Source organism: Phoenix dactylifera, chromosome 7, assembly GCF_051530095.1.
Source record: "Phoenix dactylifera cultivar Ajwa chromosome 7, Ajwa_hap1_PhDact_Kaust_v1.1, whole genome shotgun sequence".
Taxonomy (NCBI): Eukaryota; Viridiplantae; Streptophyta; class Magnoliopsida; order Arecales; family Arecaceae; genus Phoenix; species Phoenix dactylifera.
This window is the reverse complement of record NC_143196.1, coordinates 32,472,284-32,492,868: the sequence shown is the minus strand read 5'-3', so window position 1 is coordinate 32,492,868 and position 20,585 is coordinate 32,472,284. Positions and strand designations below refer to the sequence as shown.

At 38.0% G+C, this 20,585-nt stretch overlaps 2 protein-coding genes across 2 annotated transcripts; both read left to right on the top strand.

The window, feature by feature from the left end:
* Positions 1-2,069: 2,069 nt before the first annotated feature.
* LOC103713020 (uncharacterized) lies at positions 2,070-11,564 on the top strand. Its single transcript, XM_008799776.6, has 7 exons — positions 2,070-2,663; positions 3,505-3,560; positions 3,644-3,689; positions 5,540-5,623; positions 6,887-7,006; positions 9,651-9,730; positions 11,091-11,564. The coding sequence occupies exons 1-7, from the start codon at positions 2,106-2,108 to the stop codon at positions 11,197-11,199; spliced, it is 1,053 nt and encodes a 350-aa protein (XP_008797998.4). The 5' UTR covers positions 2,070-2,105; the 3' UTR covers positions 11,200-11,564.
* A 2,969-nt stretch (positions 11,565-14,533) lies between these two features.
* LOC103713013 (serine/threonine-protein kinase GRIK2-like) lies at positions 14,534-20,446 on the top strand. Its single transcript, XM_008799770.6, has 12 exons — positions 14,534-14,692; positions 14,784-15,144; positions 15,439-15,513; positions 15,626-15,670; positions 16,237-16,311; positions 17,585-17,672; positions 17,792-17,916; positions 18,820-18,915; positions 19,312-19,378; positions 19,482-19,597; positions 19,680-19,758; positions 20,041-20,446. Exons 2-12 carry the CDS (start codon positions 14,890-14,892, stop codon positions 20,187-20,189), a joined length of 1,170 nt encoding a protein of 389 aa, XP_008797992.2. The 5' UTR covers positions 14,534-14,692; positions 14,784-14,889; the 3' UTR covers positions 20,190-20,446.
* Positions 20,447-20,585: the final 139 nt, after the last annotated feature.

Genomic DNA, 20,585 nt, shown 5'->3' with positions numbered 1-20,585 from the left:
TCACATAAAAAATAAGCTGGACTCCAATAATGTATAGCTAGAAGGGAGTTTTCATGACAATAGTCCAGTGGGACACAAACAAATAGCCCCAGTCCATCACTGCAGGAAATTTGGAGCATTCTGCATTCAGTCGACATCCAAGATAAGCTGCTGAGCCAGTAGATTGGTTGGCCAATGGAGCTCTTTCCATGATTGATTCTTTTTTGCTTTCGATTAGATCTCTATTATTTGAGGCTTGGCCTCCTCTACCAAAAGGAAAATTTTAAAAAGAATTTAAACAGTTCTATAGCATAAAAAAAATCGAGCACATGCCGGAGTTAATCAAACCCAACACCGACAGAGCAAAATAATAGCATAGCTCTTCTAGAAGGTGATTCAACATTAGTGATAGGCTGGATCTAGCTCGACTATAGATAGAGATACATTGCCTACAGATATATGGTTTCTTTCCGGAACATGTGTATCATTCAGTGTTCCACATATTTACAGAAAGACAAACAAGACAGCAGACTAGATGGCATCCTATGTTGCCGATCATTCGGGCAGAACCTTATAAATTAACAGACGGTAATACTAAACCTTGCCTTTTATTCAGTATTGTTTGTTTTCTGATATGATTGGCTGCACTCAAACTAGATGGATCTCGACCATCTGTTTTACCACTCACTAACTCCCCCCCCCCCCCCCCCCCCCCCAAAAAAAAAGAAGCACAGCATCAGTGAACACTGGCCCGGTCCACGCGTTATGCTTTGTGCACAAGCGGCCCAACTTCTCTGGCCCATGCATTCACACCTGCATGCAAGACCCGTGGCCCAAGAGTTTTAAAAACCAACACCCAATTCTATCAGCCAATGTGAAACTAAAGCAAGGGTCTCTTTTATGTTTGAAATGCAAAACACCAAATAGATCAGTGATTCCCAATTTCAATGTTTTATCCGGCATCTGAGGCTTACCAAGTCACCGCCCTTCACTTACCTGCAAATGGTGAGGAAGTAGGTGCCATACTAGAGGTGGAAAAATACAACCAATTCACTACTAAACTATAATAATCCAGAACCTCATCTAAAAAGACTAGTCGGAAGGTACCCAGTGAATAACCGACGTCGGACTAAACATACACCCACACGGATCTTCACATACTCCCCATTTTTAAGCTTTAAAATTCTCGTCAGGCTAAAAGTTCAAATTCATTCAAATCTAATCATAAGCATCACGATCAGCTCGTGGTCAGCCCTAAGAAAGCTGTGCTACAATATCCCCTAGTTCACATAGGTTATGGGCCAGCTTCGCTTCGATACCATTTACAATAACTCAGGACCTCACCAAAAAGGCATGACTCATTGTTGAAGTATGATAGCTGGTGGATTAAATTGTTGGTTGGCATGATATTAATTTTATTAGATTAGAGCCTTATAGAGATTTAAATGCAAGATTTTGTGTTTGATTTAATGGTTACTTGAGTAGTTTTATAAAAATATGACAGGTTGAGAGGTAAGCTCACTACTTCATTTCAGGATGATGAGATATCCCACTTACATGACCAATCAAAGAGATGAGATATAGTTGCAACTTTTTGTTGGAGATGAACAAATGTTGAAAAGCTACTTGCTGCTGCAGTCTTTGAAAAATAAATATTAAAAGTGTTTGACTAGAATTGAAATTAAAATCGAAATCGGAATGAGAATTGAAATGGACATATCCTCCAATGTATTTAGTTCACGACCGAAATTAGAATCAGAATTATAATAGAATTTGAATATGAGTAGAGATTGGATTTTGATGAATTGAGATATTTTTATTCTCCTCATAAGAATAGAAATAAGACTATCCCAAACCAAACCACTGGAATAGGAGTAACTTATTCTATTCCTATTCCAGAGTCCTGGCTCCCCCCTTACCAAGCGCTAGGTTTATAATTCGAAATTCAGTAGTTCCACCTCCATGTTAATGCCTAAGGTGGAGTTGTAGCTTTTCAAATATTCCTTTAAATCAATCGCAGATCTATTTTTTTTACACACGTGCCATGCACGCGAGCCAGTTTGGCTGAAATAGACGAGACTGAGTCCATCCCCGAAAGCTTTTGAACCTCCCCAAATCTCCCCGCCATGGCGACCTCCCCATCCTCTTCCTCCTGCGCCACCGCCACCGGCCCGGATTCCGCCACCGCCCCTCCCCCCACATCCTCTCAGCCCCCTCCCAAACCCTTCCTCTCCTCCCCCCTCCCCTCCTCCCTCCGCCCCCCTCCCAGCCCCCTCTTCTCCCCCTCGCCCCAACCCCTCCTCGGCAAACCCCTCCACCCTCCGCCGCCCCCGCCGCCTCCCCAGGGCGTCCTCTTCCCTGCCGCCCACCGCGCCTTCTCCCCTCGCACCGCCGCCGTCCGTCCGCCGGCCGCCGATCAGACCGTCACCGTTGCCAACCCCGCCGGGTATATCAGGAATGCGAGCCCTACGGCGGTCATGACCTTCGCCGCCCAGGCCAGACCCTTTGTTTTTGCCGCCACCGCCGCCGATCATGCCGCCCAGATCCCGCCGCCCCATGCGATGAGGCCGCCTCAGGCGTTGCCCGTGCCGCCGGCCTTCGTAGTCCCGAGGTCGGTCGGCGCTGCTACCGTTGGTGTGGCTGGTACTCCCAAGAGCGTTAATCCGGCCGCTACTCACCCTAAGGTTTCTTCTTTCATCTCTCTTTCTCCCAGTCTCTCTTACTCTCTCTTTATGCAGCAGTTGTTGTTTGATTGATTCCATTCTTTGTGCAACCATCGAATTTTAAGGGTATATGTTTCGCGAACCACAATAACTCATTTTATAACTCATAGACATATTGATAATGATATTGATTCATTCATTACTACATTCTTCTTTTAGAACTACCAAATAATTACTCGTCATTGATCTTTTTGTCGGCACTTTCAAGTGATGCATCATAACTTTTCTTGCTCTACTCATTCACAGTCACAGACATGTACTGCGATCCTATATTCTAATTAGGGCAATTGTTGAACCAATACTCGTATATTGGCTATTAGGCATTAGACTGGGTTTCTGTATTAAGCGATCGCCTGAATTAGTGTAGCATAAGCGGTTTAAGCCTCCACAAGCCATATTGACGACCTGTGCTACTGTGTTATTGCTTGGATGCTGTTTGACTTAATTTGTATGTTTTCTAGTTCCTTTGAAGGTCCTTTTAAGATATGCACTAGTTCCCAACTATACCAACACTATAGCCCTTTTCTTACCTCATCCAAGTGATGCTTAATACATCATAATATATTCATCAGCTGCAATAACATTAGGTGTACGGGGCATATATAAATGATGTTATGACAGATATATCATATGTTTGCCTTAGGAAGCTTATATTTTTCACTTGAATATGTTATTTAAAATCTTTGTTATATTTTTCTTTCATCATTGTAATGTTCCTTTGCAACATGGCCATATGCCATTATTTGATTCTATACTTTTTCATCTCATTTAACAGCATGCTCCTTCATCCTGATTTGCTTAGGTTACTTCGTTCCCAGCGGTGTCTTCAACATATGAGTATAACAACAGTAAGGAGAGGTAACATGCAGTACTTGTGCTTGTTTTGGATTTAGATATATTTTGTCACATACAAGCAGTGAGTGATATCTAATTAATTTCAGGGACAAGACTAGAGAAGATACAATTGTCATGATTAACGACCGGAAAGTAAGCAAACCACCTGACTTCACCTCCCTCCCTATTCCTCCTCTTCCTGCAGGATTTTGATTTCTACAATTTTTTAAGATGTGCTTTCTGCATATGAACTGCACTTCTTTGAAGTGAGCGGAAGGATTATTTCAAAATAATGATAACTGAAATTCTTGATCACCATCTTATAAATAATAAGATACAAAAAGAGGACATCTTAGTGCACAAGTCTCGCACCACTGCAAAGTTTGGGGAAGGTTAGATATATAGAACCTTACCCACATATGCGGAGAGGTTGTTTCCATGCTTTGAACCTGTGACACCAGGTCACAATGGAGCAACCTTACTATCGCACCAAGGTCATTCCTCTAAATTCTTTTAAATGATAAGACATGGATTGTCTTTAAAAGAATTTGGATATTCTGGCAATGTAGAAGGGAACTGCATAATGTAAAAAGCTTGTTTGCTGATGGATGTGTCATAATATAGGAAAAATGCAATTCTGGGCATTTATGGAAAATTATGTGTAAGATTGATGGAGCATTATATGCAAGCATGTCATTAAATGGGAATTGGTGGTGGAAAAGGATGGTGTCATCTTTTGACGCATGCTGCTGAAAGCTGACGTTTATGGCTTGGAAGAGATATACATTCCGAAAATGATGATAAAATTTGATGTATACTTCCTACTTGTTATGATATTATTGAGGTGCATATATTAGAGCAAGTATTTTTCTTGATTGTTGTTGCTAATATGTTAGAGCAACAAATAATTTTGAACTAGAAAAGGACAGAAGACTATGACTAGAAGCACCTAAAGCTGCAAAATTCGGAAAAAAGCATTCAGTGCAAGACTGCAAGTGTATGCCTAATTATGCTTCTCCAAAATTAATCTAGCCAACCACCATCAACAAACATAACTATGAAATTGTGATGGTTATCTAGCTTGCATTTTCATGTGGCTTGCATTGTTTAAATCAGCAGAGACAGGTGAGACTAAGATTTGCATAAGATAAATTCATGGGATTCAAAGTGATTGAAAAAACTATACTAGATTTCAGAGAGCTATCTTGTGCTGATGGTTGAAATATGACTTTTCAACTTTAGTTCAGAACCATCAGATAACGTGGCTGTTATATTTGTTCTGATATTCTATGTAATGAGTTTCTCATTGCATGGACATCTTTGAGCTTTTAGGTGTCACTAGATATATTACAAGTCATGGTCAGAAACTGCAGCATTTTAATATTTGTTATGAGGTATCTGATCACATGGTCAGGAACATTTTCCTGTAAACTGCTTTTTTAAAAAAATGATCACTTTAATCTTCAGATCTCCCGCAGCATGCATAAGATTTATCTTGTACCAACTATTGTTTATCCATCCAAAATTAAAGGTGCAAATTGATTGCAAATTTAGAATTTAATTGAAGCCTGCAGATTAGTTGTGTTGTTGTCAACATTTCAACAGCTGCAGAACTTGGCTTATTTGTATGGGAGAATTCTTACATAAATTGAGAGCACATGTGCTGTTGCTACCCAAGATCTTACTAGATTGTCCCATAATCATTACATGTGCATCATCAAATTGTTTTGGCTTGAATCATAATGTTTCTTTAGTGTATAAAAGGATATATCCTTGTGTTCCCAAGGGACCGGAGAACCTGCATTATTACAGCAACTTGCTCTTTGATATTATGAAATTAGAAATCACTGTCTAAAAATAATTAATTAGCTATGCATGAACTGCTGATGAAAAATTGGACTTAGATACATAATTGAGCTCAAACTCATGGCAGGTTTAGTGTACTTGACAAGGAAATGCTCTTTACTAGTGTTACTTACCTACCTCTTGTCATTTGTTTGAAGGTTAGACTATCTGATGGTGAATCAGGCTCTTTATATGCTCTTTGCCGATCTTGGGTTCGAAATGGTTTGCCTCATGAAAGTCAGGTTTGAGCATATCCTCTTTGCTGCATATGTTTTTTGTTGGTACCATGTTAACTAGACCAAATACTTTGTTGTTCTTTAAGTTATTCCAGATTGCCGAACAAGGTTCCTTCATGCTCATGGTGCTGATATTCTTCATCCGGCAGCTTTTTTTTTTTCCTCTAATTTGAATGTTCATGATTACTTGTTTTCGATGATGATTGGCATTCAGTTTTCTTGGTTGTCAAGATTCAAGATCAGCTGTCTGTAAATTGGCACAGAAATTGCCTTAGGTATCACCAGTGTGATATATATTTGCATTAACAATCAAGCCTAGTCCCAAATATATGGAGTCAATTATATGAATATTTTTTCCTGAATGTCATAGAGGCCTTCCCTTCCTTCTCCAACCCTCAATTTAGATTCTAAGAGATTACTGATTGATGCCATTTTTTTGGGTAAAAGTGTACATTCTTTCAGAAGGCAGGCTATATAGTCTACTTTGGATGTATTTGTTTTGCCACAAGCGAGCAGAAGGGAAAGGAAGTCATATCATGAAATTGACTTTCCTGTGTTTGGTTTAGGGGAAATGTTCACAGAAGTTCTCTGTTATGCTTGACTTTCCAAAAAAGGTGCTGAAGGGACTTTGGCTTGTGGCAGTCTGAAGTCACTTTGGTGACTTACAGCCTTCACTTCCAACCAAAAATGGTGAACCAAACATGCCCTTTGAATTTTCTGTTCTGTTCCGGGATATATAGTTTGATACTTACGCAGTCATCTTCATGACAGGTTTGTCTAGAAATATGTTCTGATAACTAATGGTTATGATAGTCGTGCTAAGGCATAAATGCAAGCACATACTAGTATAGCTCGTTAATGGTACCAAGTCTTCTTTGGCTAAAAATGTATTGGAAAAAGTACTGTACCTGCACTTGTGCAACAGCTTGCCTTGTACTAGAAGTGCAAATAATATGATAAGATGATATTTTCTTGATGAATGTGTCAATTTGCTTAACATAAAGCAATAGTTCTGTACAATAATCATTGTATATCTTGTGATTTCAATGCAGAAATAGGTCATTATCAATTTCTTGTTTTAATTGCAAGAATCACTTTCTTTTTTCTTTGGCTTCCCCCCCTTCTAACTGGTTGGTAATTTTGCTTTCGCACCATTTCTTTTACATGCATATTTTTATGTTCTTTGTATTCTAATGATTTTTTTATGGCATTTGGCTCCATCTTGTTTGCCCCTCCATCAAGTTTTCACATCATGTCTATTTCGTGCAGCCAAATTTCGGGGATGGTGTGAAGCTTCTGCCGAGACCTTTGCCTCCATCAATGGTTGACACTCACATGTTGAAAAAGAGTGAAGACAACAATGAAGGCGAAGATCCTATCAAGGAAGAGGTCTATTTTTACAAAATACTTATTTTTTTCTAACTAGTCATATGCATGTTATGTTGACCTGTTTTTGCTTTACATTTATGCATCATTGAAAGCAATAACAGAACATGTTTGGGCATGAGTACAGCATAATCTTGGAGGAGGTTCTTAGGCTTAAGGTTGCATTTAGTATGTCATATGATCTTTCTAGCTTACATTGTAAATTAGACTGCATGTGATCCTTAATGAATTAACAAGTTTGTTTTGAGCTATGATCAGCAAAGACGAACTTGTCATGCAACTCCGTTTTAATCCTTCATTTCCAGAATTGCTCTTAAATCTTATGTGATGCATGCTTTTTTTTTCAGCAGAGTGAAAAAATCATCATTGCAGCTGAGCCAACTTTGAATATGTTGCATGTAGCTTTCAAACAAATGAGTTGTAACAGAATTTGGTTTATCTTCTATTATTTGATGAGTTGTCTCCAAGATGGAGAACAAAATTTTGAAAAGGAGCAGATAACAATAAGGGAAAGCAGCCATCATATGTTTTTATATGATCTTTGGCTCTCTATAAACTCTTGAAGGGTGGCAACACATAAGACACATTCACCTGACCCAGAATTTATATGAGTGGGTTGATACCAGAAGTGTTTTTGGTGCAAATTGGTCAGGTCATGATCAAATTAAGGTTGACCTAACTTGATTAGTTGAGTCCCTAGCATCAGCATATGTCATCCTTAACTCTCTGCGGACCTGATCAAGTGGTAGGAAATGATAACTGATATGGTGTGTGCAGGCCTTGAACTATTGCTAGATGGTATTAGAGACACTACATTGACATTGAGAAGATCATGGGTAAAGGACTCAAGGAATATAATTGCTCGGGCCAGGTTTTAAATACAGGTGGGACCATGGGGTGTCCCATTTGCCCGAGCATCGAGATTGATTAATGGGAATGTGAAAGTGGGTTTGTCAGGCATTACACTATTGCTAGATGATATTAGATACATTGAGATGCATCCATATCACCTCACCCTTTTATGTAGGGGTGTAAATGAAACAGGAACCATGCCTGCCATGGAAGGGAGACAGTACAGGGGATTGCATAGTGCTTTGGCAGTGTGGGTGCCTGTGCAGAAGAGGAGGGGAGGAGGAGAGACAGGTGGTGGAGCTGGAGGGACATAGCAAGAAAGAGGAGGGGGAGAAGGATAGAGGGTTGAGGAGGCGAAGGAAGAGCAAGACAGTGGGGAAGGAGAATGAGGAGAGGAAGTGGAGTACACAAGGCTGGGTAGGAGGGAGGAGGCATAGTACTATGTAGTGCCTGAATTATGTTACACCCTCTATAGCCTTTGAGGTTTACAATATGCACAAAGGTTAGCCACTCAGGTGTAGGGAACTTCAGGGGGCCATGGAGGCTTATGAGCTGTTGCAGGACACCAAAATTTGAATGTTGCACAAGGGGTGGGTTGTGTTTGTAGAAGTTTGGAGCTGTAAAGGAGAATAGAAAAGATGTTTAACCATATTATTTAGATCATGTGTAAGAAGCCGGTTGGCTCAAGGCTACGAGTATTCTCATGATTTATTGTGGCACGAGACAATGACAACTTATCTGGTCAGGGTGCATTTTTTGCACCATTCTTTGGTCTCAGAGAAAGAGTTGGATGATGTTACAGTGAGCAAGCTAGACAAGTCTATCAATTTGCTCAGACTGCTATTGCAAGAATCCTGTGTTTTGTTGTTTCTGTAATTCGGAATGAACATAGCATTTGACCATTTTCTAAACTTATTATAGTTTGATTATGAGAATTCTTGGTTTGGATGTTAGAAAGCCAATAAATGAACCGTGACCAAGTTATATCACATAGACCTGAATTTTCTCTATTACTGTTTATGCTATGATAGGCCACATTATTGAACCATTAGCGAGGGTGGTGATGTAAGGGTTAGCATTCTTGGAATGCAATGTATATGGCTGTATATGCAGATATGGTCCCTGAGCACCCCGTGTTGCCTATTTGCAGTTACTTTATGAATTCATACTGCATGTGGCTTGCAAAAGTGGTCCACTTAGCATTCTGCAGCTGTATCTACGGCCTACTTAGCATTTTGGGGCTATATATATGGTCCACTCTCATGTGGACCTTTGCAAATGGATTAGATTCAAACTGATGGATAGGTACAATGTCAGTTTAGATGGGTTTGATATGGGATACGGAGAATGTTGATATGTTAAGTATGTTACAGCTATTATCATTCGGTATTCAGTATTAAATAATAACTGATAATTAGTTGTTATTGTTCTATTGGTCTTTTATTGTGTTCAATCTATTTTGTGTATTTTAAATAGCTAGAAAAATATTAACTGCATATGCACCCGCACATGTGGCCTGCATACTGCATGTACTCTATACAGTCCCTTCACTACCTGCACGCTGCAATAACCTTTTAAAACACTAGCATGAAGATATAGAATTTACACTGTATCCTAACTAAACTCATAGTTTTGGTTTGAATTATTTGACTGGCGCTTTAGTTTTCGGTAGTGTTTTATCTGTGTTGTTGGAAGTACCATTGGTTTGTTGCTTGTTTATTTTATGAATTTAAGCCATATATAAGATATTATGTCTTAGAGATGAGAATGAATTTTAACTTGAAGGCTTCTGCAGGATGTTGGTTCTGTTGAGCAGTTATCAGCACGTGATCTGTTAGAAGGGCATATAAAGCGTGCCAAAAGGGTTCGGGCACAGTGAGTTTTCAGTGCTCTCTCGGATATAATTATTTGTTGTTCTTAAACCTATTACAATTTTCAGAGCTGAATTTACCTTGAGATTCATTGACAGTTGGCATCATGCTTGATATAACTATAATGTTGCATATTTTGCATCTGCTTGGATGGTTGATTGCCATGTCCACAGATTGCCCTCATATAGTTGGGAGTCTGAGAAGGAGAGACATGGGTGGAAAAGAGAATTGTATGGATAAGCAAGGCTACTCAATCCCTAGAATTTCAATAACATTGGGACACTAAGAATCATCTTTTCAGGTGGATTTCAGTTTTTAAAACTATGGTGATTAGGGGGTCCTTTGGCCTCAATTCTCCTCTTGCCCTCCCTGTCACTTCATCTCTGCTAACTCCTCTCATGTTCTATCTTGGAATCCACTAATTGACCATCCAAACAAACCCTTAAATCCAAATTTTGCTAAAAAAGAATTAGTTAATACTAGTTATTGGCATCAGTTCTTGTGCTATTACTACTATGCTAACGCATAAATTTGTATAGCATAGTCCTGATAATGGATGTGGCACCATCACGTTGTTGGATACAGTGTGTGACATTAGGATCAAGTGGATGTGAAATGAATTAGTTGTTTCATATGCATTAAATGCAAATGGTTACGTGTGGGCATACAGAGAGTGCTTTTTAATATATAATGAACTTAAAGGATCACAGCTACCCTGTTTACCAAAGATGACATGAAGAAAGCTAATCTCTTATGTGAACTCCATCTTTCCACTGTAGCCAGTTTGAAAAATCATAATTGTTCCTTATGTTGACAGTGATTGCTTAGAATTGAACTCCTTACTAATAACAGGCTGTCCGTTGTTCATAAATTGTTTTTTCTTGCTCTGTTGTCTTGGCATTGCCAGTGCTGAACTTTATCAATTAAAGAAATGTTTCACTCCCTAAGCTTGTTCCTTGTTTGTCTTGTTTGTTGACACTCCATTCATTCAAGTGTGTTAAATTACAATATGGAGTGTGCGCGCATTCCAGTGTGATGCATTAGCTTGTGCATTTGTATGTATATGATTGTTTGTGATATTACTATACGAGGGGCATGAAACTGATGTGTCAAACACAGCACATGCAGATGCTACTGCAAGTTGCAAATTACAAACCACTAACAGGTTGGTCAATTTATAGCGGTTATAGCGCATTGGAACTGTGTGCTGCACTGCCATACCTAAGTTGCATTGACACAATTTAGCTTCAGATTTCCTTGCAACATATCTAGTGGTGGAGCTTTTGGTCATCTTCATATACATGGCGATAACCAGAGGCTGGTAAACAGAAAATTTTTAATCTTGTTTTGTTTATCTACCACAGGTTGAGAAAAGAGCGCTTACTGCGGATTGAAAGATATAAACAAAGACTTGCCCTTCTCCTTCCACCACCAAGTGAACTAGGGAGGAACGATACTGCTCAAGGAAACTGATGCACAACCGAGCGAACTTGCATAAACAGACAACTCCTTGATGTCCCTTTGCTACATCAACTGTGCGTTTGTTGTGTTCGCCCAGACAGTGAAGTTGTGTAGCATTTCGGATAACTGGCTCTAGTTATGTGAGAATGGTTTAGTTGGCTCCAGAATATGAATGGGATAACAGAGAAAAGTATAAAATGTTCCTGCATATTTAGTTCTTATTGTTGCTTTGTGCCTTTGGGGTTGTCTCTGTACTGCTTTCTCTGATAATGTAATCCCTAGATGAGTTGTTAAGCTGGAATCTTTTGTGTAGCAAGTAATGTATATTTGGAGGAGTACTTTATCCAAGGAAAAGAAAGGTTCTGGCTGATTAATTAGTCCTACAGTATTCTTGTGATAATATGTTACCTTTTAATGGAGCGCGTCTAGGGATGCATCTGTTTTCAAAGCTCAGGATCTTGTATCATGTTATATATAAGACGTCTGTGTGAGAGAACTCGTGATCATGTGCAGGAACTCTTGTTTCTTGTTGGCTGAATCTTATGTTGGGATGTTGATCCAGGAAGCCAACCATCTGGAGATGTACTGGGAAAAAGTTTGTCTTGGACCCTTTGTGCAGTTGAGTTGAGAGTTGAGGCAGCCAGAAATTTACACTTGAAATATATTAGACCAAATCATTATTTAGTGGTACTCTCTGTTTCTTGCATCTGATTTCACCTCCTGGTTGCAGTTGCTAGACAAGCATGAGACGAATTGGTATGACTGACTGTGGTTGCTCAAGAACGAATAGTGACTTTGGTTCTCATTAACTTCTAGGGGCAAAGTTATATTAGCCCTGAAAAATTTCTTGACTCCTTGAATTGCACAAAGAGACAGCATTTATACCGAGCATTCTTGTATATAGCATGGCTCTATGATACATCTCTAGCGGCCTGGATGCCAAGATGAATGTACTTCTGAATAGAGCGCTGGCTCTCTCTCATTGAAAAGATGGAAGCTAGACCGGCATCTTGGAAAAGGGAAGTTTTGCTCATTGGGAGATGGTAAATGCTATCCTTTCTACCTTGCCAACCTACTTAATAATAGTGCTCTTTACCTGCTTAGATGGTTAAAAGGATGGAAAAACTGTGAAAATTATTCTTATGGAAAGGGAGTGATAAATTAGTGGATTTCAATGCCTTGCGAAATGGTCGAATGCATGTGAAGAAAAGCAAGGAGGAGGTTGGGGGATCAAGGACATCAAAACTATGAATAGCTCTATGCTAACCAGATGGGCATAAAAATTATCGAAACCTGAGCCTAATGTCAGATGGAAGAATCTGATTCAATTTACGTGCCATGCCAGAAAAATGTTGGGGTATGAGAATGAGATACTCAATCCGCAACCCATCTCATCTGTGGCTAGACATCAACAAGGAACTTTTCCCATTTTGGACCAGCTTTTTCTGTTCTTTCCTCAGTAATTGAGGACTCTTGCCTCCTACTACAAATCATCATGGAAAGCAGAAAAAGTGAAGTTTTCATGTGGCTCGCACTGAAAAATAGGCTCCATACTGGAGAAACGACTCCTCACCTATTTCTCCCCTAGCCTGCAAGCTCTGGTTGTTCGTTATGTGGAGTTTTTAGCTACTTATAAGTCCCTAAGTCGCAAGCTACCAACTTCGTTCTGTTTGGACTTCTGAGTTTATTGGGAAAACGACTTGTAGATCGTTCATTGAGTCCTTAATTACTTACAGGTGCTCAAGTTTTTCTTCCTTTTTCTGTAGATAGATTTTGAAGTTGGAAGTTCTATACAAGGTCAAAAAATTAGACGGACTTCACTTTTATGTTAAGTTTGGTTGTAGAAAAATCTACAAGAAGACAAATAAAAATTTTCCTTAGAAAAGGAGAGAGTGTTTTAATTAATTATAAATTTTTCAAATTGATTAATTTTTTTATAAAATAAATAAATAAATAGCTAGATTTTCAAGAACAACCAAAAACGAGGAAAAGCTATTTGTTTGTCCTTCATGGAACCCTTTTTTATTTTTTGTAGAACCTCATCGAACCTTTTAACCATCTTCATATCAAGTCAACAAAAACTACTAGCTTTACTAAACTACTTATAAGTTATAAGCTCTCAAACGAACATTTTAACTATTTATAAGTCTCTGGTTATGGGTTTCATATAAATACTCGTAATATTTGTGAACTTCACTTTATATCCAAAAATACTAAGAAAAATTAATTATATGTTCGTAAATGACAAATTACTATTTATTAGTCTTGAAGTTCAAAATTTTATAACAAGTCATATAGATTAATTGTGAGTGCTTGAAATGAAAATTCAAAAATAAATGGATGTCCAAATTGTTGATTTTATGTAAAAAAATTAACAAAAATGAACTTTAACAGTGCGAATTCCTATATCATAGATGGCATTAGATTTGAAAATATAACGGCATAATCTGATAAAACAGAATCATGATTTGAACTGACTAGTTTTATTAGAAATGCATTATTTTCAATTAGGCCTATCATTAAGACTCACAAATACAAGACTCTTATCAGAATTCTATTTAGACCCATAGGCTTCTAGGTTGGGTATGGGTCCAAAAATAAACCCACAATTTTTTTTCCAATCCAAATATATAGGTCTAATAAATCATGTTAGGGCACAAGTTTGATTTTTGTGAACCCCATTCATCATTAGAAGAGTCAACCAATGACAGCAACATAACACTGTGGGGTTCCCATCAGGAAGCCTGAAATCTACTTTGCTTCAAATTTCAATAGTTCTTGAGGAGGAATCCTAATCCTCAATGCCAAGCAAAAGTCAGGATGATGTAGTCAGCCATGTCATGAAGGTTACTGGGCTCAATCAAGTGCAAGTACTAGTACAAGCTATATGGACAAAATTAAGTTGTATAGTTGTGTCAATATTTTTATTTGATCCAATTAGGAGAAAGATACACCATAATTGAAAATTACATTTAGTATTTCTCAAAATCCATATCCTTCTCAAACCATCTTATCCTTTTTGGAACCTTATAACTAGAAATCTTTTAATTCTTCTACAGGAGATATGGTTCACTGCCCTTCGAGAGTGATGGTTGTGAAGATGATGGCTCATTTTTTAACGCCATCCATATTTTTGTATTAAAAAAGTCGTCAACCTTTTTTTTTTTGTGCAGAAAAATTTTGATTTCAGAAACCTGTTAGGATGGATATGTCTTGATATTTTGCAGCTTTTATCAGTATAATAATGATGATAATAATATTAATTATTATAACTAACATCGCTGTAAAAAATATTTTTTTAACCGCAGCTGCCGGTGGCGGAGAAGGTACAGGCGTAATGGTTACAACTACAAACAGTTATAAAGCGGTTCAGGCCAACTGCCGATTATTCTACGGAATCTACAGGGACGGTTCAAAAAAGGAAAGAGAGGGAGAGGGGGAGAAAAAGACTTCGATGTGAACTTGCCCTAAACGACTCATTTAAGAATAAAACCACCCCTCCGAGGTACGCCCCCCAAACCCCAGGATGGATTTCTCCAATTAAAAATCGTCTCTTTCTTGGGTTTTCTGAAATCCCTAATTTCTCTTCTGCGCAGTAAGACGGAGTTTTCTACGAGAATATTCCATCTACCGCAACCTATTTTGGATTTCTCCGGGCGGATTTTTGACGGTAATTCCTTGAAATTGGTTGGATTTCTTGCAATGTCCTGGTTGTTTTCCAATTCTAGTCGGGGAATGGATTGCTGCGGCTGCCTTGGGTTTCTTGGGAAGCCTGACAAGGAGATTGATCTCGACGACCGGTTCGATCAGGAACGCTTTCTAAATGAGGATTTCGATGGCTCGTATGGATATTCTTGTGAGGGATATAGAAAGTTTGATCCTCTTCTTCCGGGAAAGAATCGGGTGATTTGTAGAGAAAGCCCTGCGAAGGAAACCACCCATATCACAAGGGGTGCGGTATGAAATATAACTCTGATGGTTAAATTTTTTTTTTTTTTTTTAAAGATTGTCTCGTATGTTTGAACTTATTGTTACAATGTGATTGTTGAGAAATTCTAGGATTTGAGTTTAGTCTACAGGCATGGAAGAGTTTGATAATTTATTTTTGCCTACAGTGGTTTCAGAATTACAATTAGTACTCATCCCATTTCGGTGTATCATATTTCAGTTGTATGATAGCTTGGGATACTTTACTTTTAGGATGCATGCAAAACCAATATATTGATTGTTTTGTTCGATGTATATGTGCAGACTGCTTGTGGTCGGAAAATGATAAATGAATATGTTCGAGAGTGTACTATAGGTCGTGGGAGCTATGGCAAAGTGGTATGAATTTATTATTTGATCTGTGGAGTGGTATGAATATTCAGATGATCATCAGGAAACTTTTTGGTTTGAACATTAAAAGGATACTTAGATCTTTCATATGATTTGGTAGGTTTTGTACCGAAGCAGTATCGATGGAAAACAATATGCAGTCAAGGTATGTATTTTATTTTTTATCGCAACATGTATAATTTTTTTCTTTCAATTGGAAATTTTTTATATGCATTTCATGGGTAAAGTTATTAACGTTCATTGCTAATGCTTTTTAATATTTTTATGTATTTATTATATGTACTCGAGAAGAGTTATAGTATAAGGAGTCTTTTTCATGCTGTAAGCTCACAATTTTGTCTTGCTTTTTCTTTGATGTTGTAAAGAAATCTTAATTTGCCCACTATTATTTGCCCCGAAATACTCTCTCCCTCCCTCCCCCTTTTCTCTCGCTCCCTCCCCCATCTCTCTCTCTCTTGTGTGCACATGCGCGCGAGCAAGCAATACTGTGGTAATATGCCACCTTCAGGGTTTGAGCCCTGACATCCCCAGGGCAACACCTCAGGAAAGAGATGCCAACCAGCTGACCTAACAACTGTTGGCAAAGTCAATAATAGCAGCTTCAAATGAAAATTCATATCATTAATCATGATCTAAGAGTTTGATCAACAAGAAGATAAAAGAAATAATTTCTTTATCCTTTATAATGTTTTGGTTTGCTTTCCTGCACAGGCATTTTACAAGTCTCGGCTATCAAGAGTGAGAGTCACTCCTTTTGAAACAGCTTTGGCAGATGCCCGTAGGGAGGTAGTTACTTTTTCCCTTTTATCTTAATTGCTTCTAGATGCTGAAAGTATTGAATTTCTCTGTGCTCTTTTCTGTTTTTAAGTACAATGCTATCATGTGCTTTACCTAAGTCCAAAGTTGTAAGGTTCATGCTATAATGACGGGGCCGGGCTTCATAAATATCAGTAGCTAACATCCATAACTAGTGTGAATCAGCAAGATGTTATTTCTGACTCCCATGCCCGTTGGAAAGTTTATATTGCCTATGTAAGTTGTTATTCTCCCTTGTACATGTCATTGGCAGTACAGCTTTTCTAAAATAATGGGTGATATTAATATTAATATGACTAATTTACTACCAAAGATTATGAGTGAAATATTGTATCTAATAAAGCAATATCCAAACCAATCAAGAACATAACACCTTGCAAGACCCAAAGGGACCATGAAAACCAAAAAGAAACAATAAAAAAAATAAAACAATTTTAAGGAAAATAAAAAGCATTTTTTAGAGAGAGAGAGGGATGGGGGTCCTTTTTCATGGGTTACTGCTCGAGGAGATGTGAGGTGCTGCATGGAAATGGAGCAGTGCATCTACTTAGCTTCTATGGGAGAAGAAGGGACATGGGTCAGTGTTGAGAGGTAACGTAAAACTATTAGACTTCCTTGGTTGAGTAAGTAGTTTAAATTAGTGGGATGGGAAAGTTGGGGTTAGTGGGATTGCTGGCCTTATTTTCCACATCACTCCTTGTTTAGCTTTCAACTTTGTTTTCCAAAATAGAAAGATCCCTGATAATTTTAAAGAAAGATCCCACTTACTGTTACTTATCTGGAAGCTCCTTAGTTCATATTGTATATTTTGATGTGACATTACACCATCTGGAAATTTAAACAAGTATCAGAGCCAGAAACCAGGAATAATGACTTAGATGACACTATAAAAATGCTAAGACGGTTTATGCTTGTTTGAGGGTATTTTCCATTTATTGACAGATTTTATTATTAGGTTATATGCTAAATGTTGGTATGCATTTTGTAGACCATCCTATTTAGAAACACTAATGAGATGAAATGTAGTAATGCTCCTAGAAACTATTATAAACTTTGGAACATATTCAGCATAGCTTGTTGGAACAGCTGTTTTGTTTATGCATATTGTTAGTCTTATTTGCTAAAATATTCTCTAGCTATTCTACTTTATGGTTTAATCACTTGTATATGAGTTTTATTCTGCACATTCTGATGTATAAAGGCTTTAAAGTTGTTATTTTGTTTTCTTTTTATCCTTTTCCAGGTTTCAATCATGAAGATATTAGAACATCCAAATATAATCAATCTTATTGAGGTGATCGATGACCCAGACTCGGATCAATTTTATATAGGTATCTTGATGATACATTTTCTGCAAATTTTTATATTCTGGCCATATTTGAATGTCCTTTTTATAAGGATATGTACTTATGAATTATTATTTCATTACGTTAGCTTGTTTGTCATGTAGTTCTAGAGTATGTGGAAGGCAAGTCAATTTGCAATGCATCTGGAACATGTGATGGGTTGGGGGAGAATACCTCTAGGAGATATTTGAGAGACATAGTTTCTGGGCTTATGTATCTACATGCTCATGTAAGTTTTCTTTTGCTTTTTTATTTTCTTTAGGTACAAGTATCTTGTGAATTTGGGGCATGCAGCTCCCTTTTATTTGTACACCACAATATTTCATCTGACCGTTCTAATCACATAGCTAGTGCAGTATTTTGAATAATTCAAATAGCTATCATTCCTTAATGGCTTCAGAATGAAATACTTATTTATCGCCTCAAGAAGCTAATTTTTCCCCCAAAGCTTATTTGACATTACTGGTTAATAAGCAACCTGATTTTTTAAGTTACAGCATCACTGATTCTTAAGACTGAAAGAAAGTGGAAGCTAAGTTTAGAGCTAGCATGACCATTGTCTCATATGGTACTAGTTATATAGCTAGCAGAAAATCATATTATCCTTAATTGAGGCTAATGTTATATCTTTAGAGCTTTTAGATGCAATGAGTGGGGTGTAGATGATCTTCATGGAGTCAAGAATCTGGATGATAAGGATAATAACAGATTGTGAATCAGTTGGTTGCAAGAAAAGAGAAGACAAGAAACAGTGTAATAGAGGAGAAATTGTAACATTAATTTTGGTGCTATTGTGAAGCACTATTGTTTTCCAGTGCAGATATTGTTTGCTTGAGTATGGAATTTTGGCAGGTTACACTGTGACAAGCATGATCTATAGTCATGTTTTGTTGAGTAGACTGTGACGTTGAGCCAACTGGCACGTAATCATTTAAGGTATATCAGGAATTATAAAAAGTACACATCTGTGAAAATCATATGAAGATAAAGTAGAGAAAAAAATTCTCAGGCTCATACATATGAACGAACTTTCTTGATAAAAGTCAGTTTTGCTGTACAGACTTAAATACAAAATGGCATGTCAGATACTGCGATTTGGTGGTGAAAATATATTTATGTTTTCTGTTCACAGGGTATTGTGCATGGGGATATCAAGCCTGAAAATATTTTGCTAACAAGTAGTGGAACAGTAAAAATTGGTGATTTCAGTGTTAGCCATGCTTTCGAGGTAATTTGGACCTCATTTTTTTTTTATTTTAGTTATTTATATATACTTGAAGCCTAAGTTTTTTTCTTGACAGTTGAGACTACTCTGAATTTGTTTGCTTTTTGGTGGCTTTACTTTGTGTGGGTATGTCTTCTATCTTAAATGAGCCCAGTTGAGGCTGATGACCTTGTGGGAAAACAAGTTTAGAACGAGTGTGTTTGCAAGGACAGGTGTCATTGTCAAGCCTTTTGCCATTAGATATAATTTCTCCTAATGATTGATCTTTGCTCTTTTAAATTTCTCCATGCAGCTTTTATGTCTTTTGAATGTCCAAGATCAGATTGAATATTCAGTCCATCTCGATCAGTGGTGCCGATAGTATGCAATTAGCCTTATTGACTTCTGTGTTTTTTGTAGGATGGCAACGATGAGCTTTGGAGGTCACCTGGAACCCCTGTTTTTACTGCACCTGAATGTTGTCTGGGTAAGACATCCATCCTTCACTTTCAAAAATTAGATAAATTTAAGACATGTGGGGTTTCTCTCAGGTCATACATATCTTAAAGTTCGGAATGTTTTCTAAGCAGGCAGTACTTACCATGGTAAAACTGCTGATATATGGGCTGTTGGTGTTACATTATACTGTATGGTACTTGGATATTGTCCATTTGTCGGGGACTGTCTACAAGATACTTATGACAAGGTAGTTACTTCTTAAGGCTCCTTTGGTATTGCATCTCTTTTACCATATTTTTTCATTGCGGGTGTACTCTTTCTCATTTCAGATACTCAGTAGTCCATTGTATCTCCCTGGGGAAGTTGATCCAGATCTTAAGGATTTACTACAAGGACTTCTTTGTAAAGGTCAGTTTTGTGTCGTCGACCATGTTATATACTTGGTGGTTTTATGGCCCTGATCTTTTAACATCCGAGGACCAGAAGTCCTCAAATCTTTAGGAACTTTGCTCCACACGGAATTAACACACTGCAGAATGAGCTAAAAACTCTTTGCGGTGTTTCCATTTTGATGGGGTCATTTACTTTTTCAACTGCTTCTTTAGTATTGTGTGGTTAATGTGGCTGGCCATGCACTTGTCTTATTTATCCATTAGAGTTTGACTGGAACGGTTCTGAATTCCTTGGCAGATCCAAAGCAGAGGATGACATTAGAGTCTGTAGCTGCGCATCCCTGGGTGGTTAGGGACTGCGGACCAATTCCCTTGACATCATGCAGATGCAAACTTAGTGCCTTTCAAAAGGAATGTCCTACAGGAGAAAAATCTGATTGCACTTGAAACCTATTCATAGATAATTTATTACAATTTGTTGACGTAAATGCTTGTAGCTGGCCTCTATGAAGCCCTTATTGTTGGGGAGTGTGATGATATCAATGGTGTCCCTCAACCTTCCTGTCCAACGAGAGGAAAACAAGATGATGGCTGCCTTACTTGTTCTACACCATGAAATTTACATTAGATTTAGTACATCTTAACCTTTGTAGAGAGAGAGAAACATTTCATCTACAAAATCATGGTATTCGTGTTGTTCTATCTGTTTATTAGTTGCATGCAGGTAACTTTTACTCAGCCCCAGCTTGGCTCAAATTCTGACCAGGCCATTGAATTTGTAGCCTGAATCAAACTCTGGGATGACCATGCCTAGATCTAATTGGTTGCACCAGACCTATTTCT